The sequence below is a fragment of the Aulostomus chinensis genome, chromosome 13 (assembly GCF_037954235.1).
Source record: "Aulostomus chinensis isolate RoL2024-O1b breed Wild chromosome 13, RoL_Achi_v1.0, whole genome shotgun sequence".
In the NCBI taxonomy this organism is placed as follows: domain Eukaryota; kingdom Metazoa; phylum Chordata; class Actinopteri; order Syngnathiformes; family Aulostomidae; genus Aulostomus; species Aulostomus chinensis.
In genome coordinates, this window is record NC_141332.1 from 12,048,856 (window position 1) to 12,066,797 (window position 17,942).

Here is a 17,942-nt window from a genome sequence, read left to right on the forward strand (position 1 = left end):
GTTCACTGGCCAGTTTTTCATCTTCTCTGTGTACCTACATGTGGAACAAAGTAACAGCAAGTACCATTTATTTATTCTGTTGTCCTTTTAAGTTTTTTTCTTTTACTAAAAGGAGCAAATACTGTGTTTTTATGCCAGAAAACTCAAACCCTCAGTTAGGATAAGAGTCTTAAAGGAACAAGCTTCCGTTTGATTCACTCCAGCTGTCTACACACACACTACATCAAGGCTCAGCTGCTACCCAAAGCATACTGTATATTCCTGTATATTTCTACCATGCTTCTCACTGCAGCGTTTGAGTTGAAGAGGTCAGTTCATGAAGTTATTGTTAAAACTGAGACTCAACCAGTAGAGGGCAGTCAATTGCAGCTCTAACACATAATGAAGGATTTCAAGTTCTTAGACTTGAATCAGTCAACAACACTGCAACAAAACCACGTGCAATGGTTTCTTTTTTCTTTAATCTGAAAAAGTTCCTTTTTTCCAGTGTAAAATCCTGATGGCTTCACTGATGTGACGGTAATTTGTTCCCATCTGACACATTAAAACAGCACTCGCACACGTCTGTACTTTGATGAGAGATCATTCTACAGGGAGCTGGTGACATTGATGATGTATCCTGATAAATCCTTATGATGTAGAGAGCAATTTTGAACGACAAATGGGGAAAAAGGGACGTTGCGCAGTGCTTCAAACAACACGCACGGCAGGGAAATGGGGAGGTGGGCATGATGAAATTGCAATGACAGTATTAAAACTGTACTGTTGTCTTGGAGACCACCTGTCAGAAGACCTAGACAAGACCAAGGAGGTCTTAAACGGCAGTAATCTACATCTCCTGATAGGCTGGGGGATGCATGATCAGCGATGTGTCCTGGGTCATTGCGTATTTCGGATCTCCCAACATCAGACACCCTCGCCCAAGTGACCCAGCCGGGATTGATCAGGCCCCAGTTTGCGTCACAGTAGCAAGCCAGGGATCAGCCTTCTTAATCCGAAGCCACCTTGTTGCTCCCTCTGCGGCTTCGGATTGAGTGGCTCTCTTCTTGGACGCTCCTGTAACGCAGGGTGAAGAAAGTCTTCCAGCCTCTGTCCCTGCACTTCTCCATCAGTTCCTGGTACTTTTTGCATTTTCTCCCTCAGGATGTGCTTCGATATTATTGGTAACAATGTCTCGACTTGGCTTTACACTGTGGAAGCGTAATGTGAGGTTTCTTCAATAAAGACAATCACAGGCTTAAAAAATTATACAAAATTTCATATTCCTGAATTAAATCTGGCAATTTTAAACCACTTCTGGTTCAGAGCTTTTTCACTCTAGGTCTGAAATAGAGATCGCGCAAGGAGTAGTTTCACAATACGGAAGGGGGAGCAACTTCTTTGTGAGGACTAGTAAGACAAAAAAATCCATTTTGGTTGAAGTATTTAAAAACAGTCTAATAAGTAATAATCTGAAGGCAACAGCCACTTGTATGGTACCTTTACTCATGGAACAAATGGCATTACAGAGTCTTTTGAGACAGACCAAGAAAGAGCAAAAAGACCAGTTTTCAGGGCTTGAGATGATGTAACTGTCCTTGATCAAAACGGTAGAAAACAGTACTAAAAAAAAAAAATTAGAAAGAAAAAAATGACCCGAGAATGATCTGGACCTTCAAAATCTCTCCGTACAGAACCAACACCGTAACATCTTCATTTAAAAAAAAAAAATGAAACCAAATCCATAAATCATACATAAACATTCATTCACTACATTTTGGCAATCAGTTGAACAGAATGAATCTTTCCAAGTGGGACAATACATGAACATTTGGTCTACACAGACTTGGCATCGTACTGTAGTGGAGTTGTAACATGAAGAACACTGGTTTTAGTGGCAGCCACTGATGAAGACATGAGACCAGAATACTGGACAAGCTTTGTCATATTTGTTGTGTACAAACACAGCAGTTCAACTGAACTACTGCTTACTGGAATTACCAAAAAAGTAAATTGGATTTCTCTCATGACTACCAAAAGTGGACCGACTGACATCTGCTGTGACTCAAATTGAAAACATCGGACATCAGCACCAAATATCAGCTATTTTCCTCTGACTTCATTCTAAAAATATCAGTTGGAGCTTTCTCCATACTGCTTGAACCCTGACAACAGTACTTTAAATTTCCATCTCCTTTTTTACACGGAAGACGCAGGGAGCGGACATGTGGTCGTCAGCATCCGCGCGTCACCAGAGCAGACAGAGCCGGAGAGGAGCTTCAGTAACTGAGATGTGTAGCCTGGTAGTTAGATCGAGCGTCGCTGGAGCTGCTTCATCGGTCACGGTGATAGATTCTCCTCCATGAAGGATGGTCAGAGCAGAATTGGATTTAGCTAACAGGCTAGGATAGTTGCACTTTAAATAAAGGCAAGGGGGGGGGGGGTTAAGGCTGGTCCTCAGGACATTTTTCCAATCTGGATCTTCTTCCAGGCCTCTGAGGCGGTGAATATACAGGAGTCAATGATGCCTGCGACGGTGAACGTCCCTCCAATGATGGCGCAGATCTACGGAGAACAATACTTCAGTTAAGACTCCGCTGAGAAGATATTTACTCTGGTGGCTTTAGCTGCTCCACCATCAGCTGGTCCAAAATCCCTCTAATTATACCAATACCTTACGCTGACATCTCGGTATGAGCAGCCCTATTGTGTCACAATCTTGAGCCATGACTCATAATCACACTAAGAGCACACTCACCTCTTGCGTGCTCCTTAAAGTCAGCATGAATCTGAACAACGTACAAAAAAAAAAAAAAAGACAAATACCAGCGCAGCTCATCAGAGAAGCAATCGAGGTGACCCTGACTGCATTATCAGTCAGCAGGAAAGTTTTGTGATGAGGTAGAGCTGGTTGAAGCCCAAATTCCTCTCTTAATGTAGGTCAGGTGGGAGGAGGTGGGGGTGGGAGGTATTGGGGAATTTAAAATACCTTTTATGAGGCCAAACAGGGAAATAAGAGGGAGAAAAACTAAACAAATAGTGAGATTTGGGAGAAATACATCATTTTTCAAATCCTACTGTTGCAAGTTAGCCAACTTTTGCCTTTACATACATTTAACAGCAACTCCTGAGGGAAAAATCTGGCTCTTAACCAGCTGGTTGCTAAAATCCTGTAGGAGCGTGTCTACACTCCCTCAGGGTTAACCCTGACCATTAACCTTGATTTTGATGGGGAAAAATAAATCCTTGAGGGCGCACAGAGTTCAACCCATGACGGGTTTAGACTTCTACAGCAAACAGACAGCTGTGGCCTAAAACAGCCAGATTAGCGCAGTGACAGAGTTAAAACAGTAAATAATTAGAGGACAGACCCTAAAATACTCTGAAGAGCAGAGGGAAACTACATGAAAGCACTCACTGATAGGTGCTCAATGACCTCCGCCATCATGAGCCTCTGCACCTCTGCCAAGGAGGTCATGTGTTCGTCGACATGCGTGTGTTGTTAGAGGGATACCTCAGAATCTTATAAACAGATGTTAATGACATTTGCTGGTAAGATAGATGACATCACGAGGAATAGTTCACTTCATGGAGGTGATCTGACTCACATATCTGGATCAAAAGATTTCTAGAGAAGTGAACATCGGACTGTGGCAGCAATTCAAATGAGTCATGTGAACAGCGCAGCTTTATTTCAACCCTAAACCAGCACTGTTCCTGTATTTCAGATCTATAAATGTGAACTAATTGACTTGTCCTCAGGTGGAATCCACTCACTGTCGTGATGAAGCGGTACACAGGTTGTCTCCTCTCTGTGTACTTGACTGTGATTGGACTGAGGTCGTATCGGAACCAGATGGCCGGTATGATCCTTCCCGTGTGGCTGTAAGCCACATATTCCTGCGTGGGACATAAGAAGAGTTTGTCTTACACATTTAAACAGTGCATCAAGTTGAACATTATCATCAACAGAGAAAGAGCGGATCCTGTTGTGTTTGGGAATCAGCGTGGTGGCAGCTCATGAGTCACTACAGCGCTGCTTTCAGATCAAGTCACTCAAAGTCATAAATGATTCATCCAGAATGAATCTTGGCTAAATAAAACTCGAGATGAAGTAAGCGGGAGGAGGCTACAACGTGTTGATTGTGTTATGACACGACCCGTTTATATCAATCACACTTCTGTAAAATCTGCCCTCGTTCACATAAAGCAGGACATTAAACTCTGACTGGTGCTTCAAGAGAATTTGGAATAGTTTCCTCAGGTCGTCATCCTTCCCGGTCACAGCTGACCTGCACTGTTATTACCCCAAACTTCAAACCCAGCTGTCAGTCAACACAGTTCTAAGAAGTGTCTTTATGGTTTGTTGACATCTAGCGAACGTTTCCAGTCGCTAGAAGTGAGCTTTCACTTTCAGGTGAATGCACATGTTAGCAGGGCGACACGCGTTCCGGCCATATGTTGAGAGGGTCACTTTGCTTTCAAGGCAAAAAAAAAACCAAAGCACGTCATAGAAGGAGGAGGAGAAAGACAGCACCTTGTTGGCTACCGTGTACTGGTAGGAGAACCTCTGTTTGCCGGACAGGTCCTCGTAAACCGTTGGAACGATCTTCAGAATGTAGTCATGTGAGGCCAGAGCTACAAAAAAAAAAAAAAAAAAAGTTAATCCAATAAAATGGTTTCATTCAGTATCCAAAAAAATGATGCTGGCACTGGCTGAAGAGAGCAAGTGCTGTGTGTGTGCGTACGTACGATTAGAGGCAAGCTTGTCGGCTCCTCCTAAAGCGTTGAAGGCCCCTTGGACTTTTTGTACCTGCACGGCAGAAGAAGGAACACACGTTGACACGTAGCTCTTGATTCATGTCATGAGTGTCAGGATTCTCCTAATGATTGTTTTTCTCCACAGCGACAGCGTTACTAGATTATCACTTCTAGATTTACAAAGATCAGAAGATCATTGGTTTCATGTCCTGACGACTTTCCTTCACATGTTCTCATTCTTCTTGAAAAATATAGATGTCAAGTTATTTATTGGTAATATACCCCACACAAGATGAACGGCTGACAAAAAAGGGGAACACTTTGTTTACTAGTGCTTTATCATGAAGAAACTCTGCAAGGGTCAGACCAAACCACAGGGCTGGACACCCAATCTGGGACCTATACAGGTCTGGGTCCATCATCGAATAGTAATAATGTAAAATAGACCAGCTGAAGTACGACAGCAGTAGAACTCGTAGAGTCTGCGTGTTTATTGCAGCAGCAGGGTGACTGACGTCTGATTTTGTGGGTGCGGATGGTACAAGATGGGCCAGACATGCCACGATTTGCAATGTTTTGAGACTTGTGAGGACGACCGTTACCGAGTGCCTGCTGCCACCTAGTGGTTCGCGTCTCAACTTCAGCATTTCCTCATGCGTTGAGTAATTCCTTTCCCAATGACTCAGCCGTTTAACGCTTTACTTTTTTTCCACAGAACCAAACAATGAATGTGAAGATATAATTACAGGCATTGTGCAACAGACGCACAACGTGTAAAACTTCCAAGCGTGTTCCTGTACAGTACTTCTTTTTTATGGGGCTCAGAGAAATATTACTGTTTTGATAAGGCTGCGTAAAAAGGGCTACTGGTACGCTTAGGAAGCACGATCCTCCAGTTGAATGGCGCCACCATGCCAGACTCCAACAGTGGTCATGTTGTCTCATATTCAGGCTCAGTTAATAGGCAGCTGGATCTTCTATGCAGTTTTTGTTCCAGACACAAGCAGGCAGCAAATCCTGATCCTGCTCATCATTTCAAAAGGTCACTTATTTCAATTGATTATTCATTTAGAATGGAAATCGTGACACGCTTGTTGTTGCGTACTCTACATCTATTTTCCTGGGTGTGTGTGTTCAAGAGGCCAAGTGTGTATCCTGACCTGCAGCTTTTCTCCAAAGGCCAGCTTGTGGATGGAGTGGGTCATGTCCGGACTCTGTGGTTGGGCTGTAGCGCTGTGTGTCGACACATGGAAGTTTCCTGGCACCTGAGGAGACACACACACACACACGCACGCACACACACGCACACGCACACACACACACAGTCAAGGAAGGGTTTCTGTCAGTAACACCTGCAACACATTTAAGTTAACTAATAACCAAATCTGAACCCACAAACAGGTTGGAAACTAAATGTTCCAAGGCCCCGGAAGACTCCTGTACTCAACATTCACGTATTTCCAATTATGCCACTAGCACCAGTGCTAGAACGTCCAACTACGGGGTTAATCATTTTCGCTGCACTGGAAAGACTGACGTAGGAGATGGTTGTGGGACAAACAGGTCAAAGCAGACCCCATTTCAAAAGGCTCAATGACGACCGGCCCGAGGGTCTCAAACACAGATAAACTAGAATATATCCCGTGCTTCGTGCAGCGCAGGAGTCATGTGACTCAGTTTTACCTTGTTGATGGTAAACTCTCCTTCAAAGCGGCAGCCTTCTCCCTGGTTGAGAGGAATCTTCATTGAGTTGTCGATGTGACCCACCTCGTGGCGGCCCATCTCATCTTGGATGTCCAAACCCACCACTGAAAAACAAAAACACAGCGGGACACCGTCAGATCACTGCTTCGTCTTCTGATTCCACATCAGTATCAAAAGGAACTGCAGGATCGTCATCTTTTCAGTGTTGCTCATCTAGTTCACCATAAAAATTACTAGCATTGATCTTATATTTACATATTTTACCAAATTTCACCTTTAAAATAGAACTAAAATAACTCATAACTTCTGCGGAAATAGTTTTCTCTTTAAATACAAAACTATTTGTTTTACTATTTGATTTAAAAGGTTTTCACGAGTTCACACCAAACTAAAGCGATGGCTAAATGTCAGAACAAACATTACCAAGTGGAAATGTTTGAGTGTTGAACTTTTATTTGATGATGTCATCAACTTGGGACAGGGATGTAATCCCATTTTGTGACACTGATGGAAAAATGAATTTATATGTTACAACCTGACACTTTTCACATTCAAAAACACCGCATTCAGAGAAGAGGAGAAGAATAATGACAGGAATTCTGAACATCGCTGCCCAGTATGACCCACAAAGTAAATACAGACGACCCCCCAGCTCGAAGGGTCACGGTCACCCTCACCATCAGTGTTTTTCCATCTACCGACCCCTCCCCCCACCTCCTGCTGGTTGCTGGCACACTGGCTGCTGCCTATTTTCAGACCCTGGCTATGTGTCGGCCATCGGTGCAGAGAGGAACGTCTGCTGGATCTTAGCTAAAACCTCCACATGCTAGTCTGTGTGACCTTTGACATTCACCAGGAATATTACCAACCCCCCCCGCCCCCACTCCCATCTCAAAATACAGCACACAAATATAAGCTCCCAACATGTGCGTCAGTTGTTTGTCCTTTTTAAGAACTGCAAATGCAAGTGGATGCAGGGTGTGTGTGTGTGTGTGTGTGTGTGTGTGGGGGGGGGGGGGTTATTATTAAGGTTAATACACCGTGAGGTCACAAGTCAACCTCTAAAAGGTCAGTGGACAGAGAGATTGGCGTGTAAGGGTGGTGCAGTGCAGCGGATAAATGGTTAAAAAGAAGAAGATGGAAACGACAGCTTTCCATGATGGAAGGATTTCTCCATCTGAGTCAATGTGTAATGGATGACAAGCAGTGTGGAAAATCAACTGATGTACAACATTAACTCACTGAGGTTAGGTCAGCTGGGGGAACGCTTCTGCAAAAAGAAGTTCGTATTTTGCAAATAAAGTAAAAAAACACCACTCACACAATCATCTAGAGCTCTGATTGGAAGCCGCGGTACACAGCTTTTGTTTTGGGCGAGTCACGACTCATCTCCTCTTCTACACATGGCTGACAGCTGCTCGCCTACATGCCAAAGCCTTTCACGTAAAAATCTGGGTTTCATTTTTCACAGACGCATTTATCAGATTTGCCATTTTTGGACATTGCTTGTTTTTTTTAAATCAGGCTGAATCTTACCAGAGTGGATGTGGTGTGTGTGTGTGTGTGTGTGTGTGTGTGTGTGTGTGTGCGTGTGTGTGCGTGTGCGCATTGGATTTGTCATTGGGCATAGTTTCTGAGGGGAGTCATGAGGAGAAAAAATAACCAGTGACTGCTCTTCGTCTTGGCACGGTTCAGCCAGCCGGCCCACTTTTGACATTGAAGCAGACGAGCCAATAGAGGCAACTGCGTGTCAGATGCCGAGCGGAGGCAGACTGGAGGCTAATATGTTGCGCTATCCAGGAGCATGCTGCAACACCGCAGGGTAAACAAACCATTATTGGATTTTGAAGTGTGCACCTTTATCTAGGGCCTCATTATTACACCTTGTTAAAAGATAGCAATTGATGAACAAAGTCTGATATGAACAGCAGAGGCAAAAAGAAACAACATTCAAACAAGAAGGCAGAGAAATTATATGTGTATATATTATTTATATACTCACAATCACAGTGTAAGTTTGGCAAACTGATGTTTAAACTCACATCTATCTTCCCACCACTGGCTTTATCGGGGTCATCCACATAGAGTTCATTTACACTGGGACACACAGGAAAAAAAACAAACAGACATGGTTAAATTATACAAACATTTTAGAATCCCAGATCGGTTAAATCTCAATCCACCATTTGCCATTTATGTATCACAGTCAGTGTCATTTCCATCATATCACACCATCGCCAAATTGCCACTTATTACACACAGCGAGAGGACTGACGCAGGCACAAAGTCAGTTTCCTGTGACAAAATTGACTCTGTTCATTGGTTACAACACGGGCCAAATGGAGGACGTATTGAGTGCATTGACATTTTGAATGAAATGTATTTTCAGGGTGTAGCAACGCTGTAGCTGAGTGTGCATCTGCTCCGGGACACCTACATTTCAGTGGCGATGAACCCCGTCAGCTCGGAGAGGAACAGGAAGAGTATGAAGACACAACAGAGAATGGAAACTGTGGGCAGAGAGCTTGAATGAACACCTTGTTCGTAACTGGTTACATAAAACACATCTTTCACTTTAATTTCACATTACATGACTGATGACGAGCCACTCTGTTCCAGCGTGAAAGGCGCCGATGACCTAAGGTATTCATGAAATCACCGCAGCTGTACAGATCTTCCCTAAATATCAGTTTTACTGGTGTTAAGCTTGCTATTACGTGGGATTTCAGAGAGCCTCCTACACTAATTACACATTAAATACCCCCACATTACAGCATATCTGCTCTCAGAGAGGTGAGCTCATTTTATATTTCCTTACAAAAACTCTGGTAATCATTAAAAACGCAGAACAGCTCAGCTGAGGAGGACAGAACCAAATGTATTAACCTTTAATAATAAATACTCGTACCCGGTCCGAGCCAAAATAAAGTCTGAGCTTAAAAGGAGAAGCAGCCGTGCTGTCTGTTTCATTTCATATGTCAAACTAATCAGCCAGAGGGGTCGTAGAAAATGCTGTCATGTGTTTACTAAGATAAATATGGAAGGAACTGATGTGTCTGCGCAACTGTGGTCTATCCGGTATGGCGAGAGCGTCGGCCGGAAAGCTCTCACTCAGCAGGTGAGGCATGTTTACGTGGCAACTGTATCTTAGGGAGCATAGTCACATGACCTTGTGGTTGGCAGGGCGTCCACGTTGTGGCTATGGGAGGTTTTACATAAGGTAATGTTTAACCGCCAAACAATAGGGAGTGTCGCTATGACACATAGGTCGCCGATTCATCAAAAGGCTGAAGATCAAAAGGGAGCAAAGTCATAGGGGATCATTTAAATGTGTTTCTTATTTAAATTAAACGAGGTAGAAAAGTTGCCCGATACTAAGCGGAGAGTAGGTTTAGTCCCTAAAAGAAGCTGATGTCATTGCTGACGGTCTTACTCTGTTGGTAAAGCTCATTTTCTACAAACAAAAGATTCAAAAGGGCTCCGGAACCCACAGTGGCAAAAACAGATGTATTGTTCAATGTAAACACCATAAAAAATTTAACTCAAAAGGAATGTGCCCCTCAAACAGACCAACGACCGTGAACAAGGTCAAATATTTGGCCTTTTGTGAGGAGGAGGAGGAGGAGGTGGGGGGGGTGGCGGGGGGGCAAGCCAAACTTGCCTAATATCAACAGCAACTCTATAACCTCGCACCCCAGACAGGCGATGGAGACAGGAAGGGTGTCGAATTGAGCGCAGGAAGCACTTCCATCTACTTCCTCTTATGGTGGAAACAGCGCCGTTTATCTTTAGCAACACCATTCTCCTCTCTGTCATCCAGGAAGGTGTTTGTAATCTGCTCAGATCTGGCCGTAATGCAGTGACAACACCGCTTATCCATCCCGTCATCCGGTTTATTTGACACTGGCCCTTTGTTCTTCCCTGCGCTGTCATCAGATGACCAATAATAACCAAAAACCATGTCAGCGCCAGGTCTTGTGTGTGTAGTGAATAATCAATACAATCCCTGATTACACAACAGTGTATTGATGAGCAACAGAACAACACATGACCTGACAGGAATAGCATGATTAACATTCTTACCATTCTAGTAGCTCTAAAACAAGTACTGCACCATGCTGACTGACTCTGTCGGGACGTCCCTCTGTGTTGGGACAGGCAGGAACTTGATTTACAGCCGTCAACTCCACCCCTTCCCAACCTCTTCCTCAACATCTTCCCCATCACTGAGCTGTCACCTACTTCTGTCTCCTTCATGAAAGCCACTCGCCTCCGCAGAAATGCTCTTCTTGCTCCAGTTAGAAGGTTATGTGTTCAGATGTGACACTGAAATAGATGGGTTTTTTTTCCTCCTTCAACACCCACATTGAAAACCTATTGAGCCTCTGTGTTGCAGTTGTTATTATGGCAACTTAAGGCTACGCTCGCTTTTCAAACAGCTGTATAAAGAATCTGGTGACCTTTAACTGATTACATGGAAACACTGGGCCTCATTCATAAAATGTTCTTACGCACAAATGTGTTCTTATAGGAGTTTTTTTTTTAAAAACTCTTACAGAAAAGAAGCGGAGCCTATTTGTAACTCTTTGCCCCTGACATCTGTTATGTACCTCTTGTAACACTTAAGTCTTTGCAAGCCTGGATATCTGAGAGTTAGCGGTACACAATAGATGCCAGGGGAAAGGAGTTATAGATAGCCATCAGGCTTTGCTTCCTGTCTGTAAGACTAAGTTGAGGGATAAAAAGATCCTATCATTTGTAAAAACAAAATGTGTGCGTCAGAACATTTGAATGAGGCCTATTAGCCTCATATTAGCCTCATAACCTTTAAAAATTAGACAAATGTAGGTAAATATAAAGATTCAGGTATGGTGGCAGAGGCATCGCTTATTTACCCTCTCTTTGTTTTTGTGTTTTCTGTGTTTTTGAGGTTTGGTGGACATTAACTGTGTTGTTCTTCCAAAATTGAAAACTAAAAATTAAAATAGACTTAAAAAAAAAAAAGTCTGAAAAGCTTAAAACGCCTCAATGTAACGGAAATATTTAAAGAAAGTTTGAAATTTCGGTAAATGAGTATTTGCTTGCAAGAAGAGTAGCGCCGCTCTCTTGTTTATATGCTCATCATGAAGCTAGCACCAGCAGGTTGTTAGCTTAACCTAGCGATGGGAACAGCGAGCTGAGCTTTGCTCCGTATGAGAAAAAGAAAGAGGGTTGAGAAATCTTCATTATAGCAACCTTAAACTTCACTATTTAACACTGTGTATCTACTTTAATACCATCAAGAAAAAGACATTCAATTACTATTCCTAGTTTCAAACAAAACCAAGATAGCCTGCTAGGATGGGAAAGAGCTTACGCCTACAACTGTGTATGCTTGTAGCATGCAGCAACAGGCACCAAACATTTTCATGGTCTCAAAAAATGAGTCCTAAAAGCAATTCACAGAAGCAATACTGATTCTCCAAGTGATTACTGGACCAAAAAAAAACCAACAAAAAACCCAACAACAATAAAAATAATTTATATAGAACTTCATGATTTGTACTCACTGAAAGCTCCTGTGTATGTGGGTTGGGTGAGATCTTTTGGCACTTTCCTGTAGATATCAAATCTAAGGAGAGAAAGAAAAGAAGAACGGAAGAGGTGAAAAATGGCAAAGGGGGGTGAGAAAAAAAAAGGAAATGTAAACACTACGTGCTGAGAAAAGGAGCACATTATGTACCCATCAGGCTGTGTGATATTACAGAAGAGTGGTGGAATGTTAGCTCTGGACCGCAGCCATTACACATACAGGCCCAGACAGCCATGCTCCAACACACACACACACACACACACACACACACACACACACACACACACACACACACACACACACACAGGATCGCTTGTTACTCTGACCTAACCCCGACAGAGTTCCCTGACACTCCACATCCACACAAAGCCAACAAAAACACACCCACCAATGAAAAGAGACACAATTAGACACAAAACAGTTGGAACATCTCAAATTTCACGGCATTGTGAGGTGTCGGTGTCGGTACATACAGTACAGCCCACCACCACCACCACCACCACCACCACCACCACTGCACATCTTTCACCTAAATCGAAAAACTGTCATTTTAGAATCAAATTGCGTAAATCAATGAGTCACCACCACACGATCAGCCCTCCCTCTTGTGTAATACAGTTGTTGCCTATTTGAGAAGCTGGGGGGGGGGGGGGGGGGGGGCGACGACTGCTACTCAACACCACAACTATTTAGGTTCTGGAGTTCTTGTGCATGTCCTTTTTGGGCAGTGAAACATTTTTTGACCCAAACTCCTTGGCTGACAGCTCAAACCCCCATCTACTCCTCCTCTCATCTCCCCTCACACTCTCCTTCCAAAACAGTCACATCTGTTCACATTTCTTCCACCAAGAGCTGCCAGTGAAATAATCACAGCTGATGCAATGCAGGGTGGAGGAGGAAGTGGGAGGGAGGGCTTCCTACTCAGCCTGGACCCTGCTGCTTGGCTTTGTTTGGCCTTTGCTCCTGCTTTTTCTCTTCTAGAGCGTGAGGAACCCTGGATCCTAGTGACCTAGCCACCATCTTTCACCTCTCTTGGACTTTCACAACCACTTATCTACAACTTCCTCCACCCATGACCCGTCAGTAACAGCCCACTGTTTGTGAACAGCCGGTCTGGCAGGATATATAGGCCAGGGCGGTGGGAAGCTAAGGGAGGGGTGCGTTGCGTGTCTGGATCAAATACTTAGCGAGTCACACACTTCCTGATTGTGGAACCTCAGCTGAGATGGAGCCCTGTGATGGGCACAGAAACTCACTGACCCACTGCACGCTGCTGCCCACCAGTACACCCTCTTTTGAGAATTAACTTTATCTGCTGAGACAAGTAAGGTGGGTACTATGGTTTTGAACCTGTGACCCCCGCTTGTGCACAATTCCAAATGTAATGAGACGTTACGTTCCCTCTTTGAGTCAAGAAGCCCAAGAAATTAAAAAAAAAATTTGGTATCTTATCTCTTCCTTTTATCCATACCGTCATTTTTTCCCCCCACTCATTGTAAAACAATGATGTGATGTCATGTATCTACACTGTTAAAAAGGAAAGATAAGGAGCACTGATAATTATTTGAACATGATTAAATGTTATAGGAAGACATTCAAATCTTATCCACAATCTTCAATTCAGACATAAAAAAAACCTGTGAAATCAGGATTTGATAAGTGAATTGATAGAATCAGACCAATAAGCAGAATCAATAATCGCATCAATAAAATCTTATCAATTCCCATCCCTGGTTTCAGTTGCTGTTGCTAACTTCCTGCAGCAGCCATTTTGGATTATTCTTAAATGAAAACCTTGATGGATTTTGTGAACCGTATTGTTCTTTGGCGAGCAGGGAGGGGTTGCTAATTTTTTTATAATTTAATAATAACATGACAGCATATATGGTACTTATGTTGACACATTTACAGACTAATTCTGTCGAGCAAGTTCACAGTATTAACAACCTGGAGTGACATGTCACCCAAGAAGTGTTTTCCCCAAATACGCACAGGTAAGTGTCTAGAGCTCACACACGCTCACACACGCTCACACACACACACACACACACACAGAGTACCATGCCTGTGATACTTGTGTGTGGCTCCAGAAAGCCTTTAAGTTTGAAGCTAATAGCGACATTTGGCTAACAACAGCTACAGCAACAAAACATCATCAAACTGCTGTAAACCAACTATTACACTTCCTGTCTGGTTGGATCAGTACCCTCAACGTGTCCCAAACTGCAGCTATCAGCATCGGTTATTCGCTCCGGTCAAAGTGTTGTAGATGACTAAGAATACAGCTGGATAAAGGAGATGTGGACAATACCGGCAATACCAACTGATGTTATTGGACCTTTTTTTGTTTTTTTGGTTTTTTGCTGTTGTTTGCTGTTTACAGTCCCAATGAAATGATGCAGAGGTGAAAAGAGTTGAGCTCAGTCCGCCTATTAATGAGTACTTGAAGAGCAAAAAATAAATAAATAAACCCAACCTTTATGGGTGCAGTGTTGCTGCGCCTGTGGCATTCAACACCAGTTGAGGTGTTTTAATATTGACATGTATTCCTGATGGTAATCGAGTTTAAGATATGCTTAAAAAAGCACTTTTAAAAAAAAACAAACATAATGTAAATTGTACTATATGAAGGAAATTGAACTATACCTCATTTGTTCAGTAACATACATATTTTTAGGTTTGATGGGAAGTGAAATTCCACATCTCACTGGTTCACTTTTCTCAGAACACTTTGTAACTGTGAGTACTAATGTTGGTAGTTCACCTCTCAGCTCATCAGTTGACATTTGTAGTTTCCTGAATAACAATCAACACATCAACCTCCATCACTTCCTCCTGCTCAGCCCTCTGTAACAAGGCTCAGATGCCTGGTGATTAGTGAGGACATGATGTACCGGCAGCATCCCTCTGTTGACACCACGAAACGAAAGCACAGGGCTGCTACTTAAAGAAAGAGGCTTTAATAAATAGCCCGTACAAAGCAAATGAGTCACAGTGAGTCAGTAGTTCATCCAGTCCATTTACTTGCTGAGTAAACCCACATTACGGGCAGTTACAGCTTTTCGTCTTGCAAGCTGTAAGAAGCACATCTGCCTACATGCTTGCGTAGGTTCTACCCATTCATTTGCTGCGAGCGTGCGTCAGGTACCCAACAACGTCAAGATGAAGAGATGCATCCTAGCAGAATGAAGTTCCCTGATCTAATCATCACCACATCACCTGGTTAGGCCGAACAGATAAAACGCTGTTCATTTATCCACCTCTTCAATCAGGAGAGCCACGGTTCAGATACTGTGAGGGAGATAACTCTCATCATAAGTTGCTTATCTTTGTCCAAACTGAAAACCACATTAAAAAGGACAGTTCTCTACTCAGCCATTAGTGCGTAGCACATGAAGGAATAGGTCCTTGAGTGCACTACTCGTGCTGTCAGAAGTGGATGATGGGTCTATAAATAGGGACGATTTATTGCAATTCCCATGTGGACACCAACTAAAATAACCAAATCAATCAACGGTGATGTATTAGCAACAACAAATAAATAAATGCAGAACATTAGGAAGATTAGATTTGACAGATTAAATGGTCCGCGCAGACTTAATGAATGCCGGGTGGGATATTTCGAGAAAACCCAGGGACAAAGAAAAACAAACACATATTTTGGCTCAGCTAACAACAACAAAAATAGCTCTAAAAACAGTTAAAAAAGAGGACAAGAAGACAGAAATGCAATACTAGATTCCCATAACAAGCTTGGGGGAAAATACCGTCAGTTTTTCGAGGCATTTTTGGTGATATTCTGGACTGCGTTCCAGTTTAACAGCTACTAAAGTAGCAAAACCAGTACATGTATTATGAGTTTCACCTTAATCCTCAATAATAGAGTGGTGCCAGGATGAATTCTAAATCCCTGATATAAATTAGCATAGTTGAACAACCAGCGTGCACGTTTCATTGTCAACGTGTTTTTGGTTAAATGTCACTACACATAAAATATTTTAACATTTTTTGTTCTACGGCACAAATTATGCCAAACTCACGACATTCACTGCATTTATGTGTCTTAAAACATTGGTTAGTAAAAAAAGTGGCTAAACAAGACCATAGATGTTGTTGGAGACATTTAATATCGTAACATCAAAAACAGAAGAAGTGCAGATACACTAGTGGTTTAGCATCAGTGGTGGAGTTCCTTCATGACATAACCTTTATTTTGTACTTCTAACATCTGCATTTATGTTTCAAAAATCTCCCCAAATTGTTTATTTGTAAAGATGATGCAGTCTCATTAACGTGATTTGCCACGGAGCTTTTTTTGTTGTTGCAGTTATTCAAAATCCAGTGTAATAATCTCATTAGCATTTGGTCGAGGGAACCCAATGAGATGCTAACTTCCCGTTAGCCTCCAAAAAAAAAAAAAATCCCTGCTGTACTCGACTCCTTTGCAAGCAATCATGATATCCATGTATCTGAAGGTGTTAAATACCCATAAAGAGCAAAATAACTGAGATTCAATTACAAAACCAGCTATTTTGATAAAAACATCAACATTTGACACAAGTGTATTGTACTGCAACATATATTATATACTATTTATATTATTGCCACTCCTAACGAAGACAACTGCTAGAATCCCAACACAACAACGACATCTTTTGTTATTGTTTTGATTGACGGCAGCAGAAATGACATCCTGTTTTCAAAACTCTTCTCTTTTTTTTATTCAAGCGCTACAGACAGCTTTGACGCATACAAGGATGTTGCTTTGATGATTTTATCTGACAACAAACGATAACACCAGTGTTGGTCAACTATTTCTGAGGTGTTGTCACACAGCACAGCATTCTGGGAAGTCACACTGCACACACATGCTGTGCAATCTACAGTAAGTCTTTGGTGTCTTTCTCTGTTTGTCAATCTGGCCTGTTGCAATGGAGGTTTTGAGTAATGAGAGCAGCATCACGTTGACACACTCGCCGCTCTCACACCACCCGTGGGTCATCATCTACTGTGACCCTGCACGTTTACGCCAGCGCTTTGGTTTCTTACATTGCAACACGTGGAAGTTCGAGAAAAGGCTGGTTGGAGCTTGACTTCTTTGTCCCACAGTGTGTGATTAGATTAAATAAAAATACTTATGAAAGCAGGTTTAGCTTCAATGTTAAGGAAGTTAAGATGATGTGGCAATGGAAATACGTGGCCATGAAAGAAAGAGTCCCAGCATCCTGTCTGTCGTGTTGACTGAGGTGTGTAGCTGACCCTCCCAACAGCTCTGCAGGCATGCTGCTTAACTTTCACTGCACTAGCCCTTCATGCTAGCAGCTAGCCACTTGTGTTTTTGATTTATTTAAACTTGACCGGAGCCTGCTTAAGTCTTATTTGGATCGTTTTAGATGATTATATGTGAATGAGGTCACGTCGGGTTATCCCGTCACGTCACGTGCTTAACCTTACGTGCAACTATGGCAACGCTGTATTGACAGACGTGACCGCCACTTGGTCGGACCACTTCCACAAATATTAGGCTGAATGCGGATCTCCTGCACATGCGCAGCCAAGAGTCCCGACTAAAAGGGTGAGTGAGAGTACCTGAGCCTCCCACCACCAACAATAACAACAATCCCACAGCGAAGCCCATTCATGCCAGATGTCACCACCGGTCCAACCCCAGCTCATCAGTCGCCGTTCATTCATCCAGAGCTCCCGGGCTTAAACACACCTCCCCCCGCCAACCTGAATCACAACCAGCCGGTACTCACCTCCTCACATCGAAAGGCATGATGAGGTTTAACAGTGGGATTAAGCGGACAAATGCACAAATAACAGCGCTGACACACACGGATCTCTTCAACGCTACCGGTTGTTCATCGGTACCGGGCTGACGTCAGCTTAGGACGCTTTGCACAATCCGATTGGCTGAGAGCTG

The 17,942-nt window shown here is 42.9% G+C and overlaps 1 protein-coding gene and 1 long non-coding RNA gene across 2 annotated transcripts; both read right to left on the reverse strand.

Moving 5' to 3' along the window:
- Positions 1–1,465: 1,465 nt before the first annotated feature.
- On the reverse strand, positions 1,466–17,925 carry ergic1 (endoplasmic reticulum-golgi intermediate compartment 1). The gene is made up of 10 exons (XM_086221346.1): positions 17,776–17,925; positions 11,994–12,055; positions 8,882–8,954; positions 8,447–8,541; positions 6,424–6,548; positions 5,901–6,005; positions 4,732–4,792; positions 4,517–4,617; positions 3,757–3,879; positions 1,466–2,544 (listed from the first exon to the last, which is right to left on the reverse strand). The coding sequence occupies exons 1-10, from the start codon at positions 17,793–17,795 to the stop codon at positions 2,437–2,439; spliced, it is 873 nt and encodes a 290-aa protein (XP_086077472.1). The 5' UTR covers positions 17,796–17,925; the 3' UTR covers positions 1,466–2,436.
- Positions 10,305–10,708, reverse strand: LOC147250882 (uncharacterized). The gene is made up of 3 exons (XR_015119086.1): positions 10,687–10,708; positions 10,528–10,588; positions 10,305–10,370 (listed from the first exon to the last, which is right to left on the reverse strand). It is a non-coding gene; the product is annotated as an uncharacterized LOC147250882 (long non-coding RNA).
- Positions 17,926–17,942: the final 17 nt, after the last annotated feature.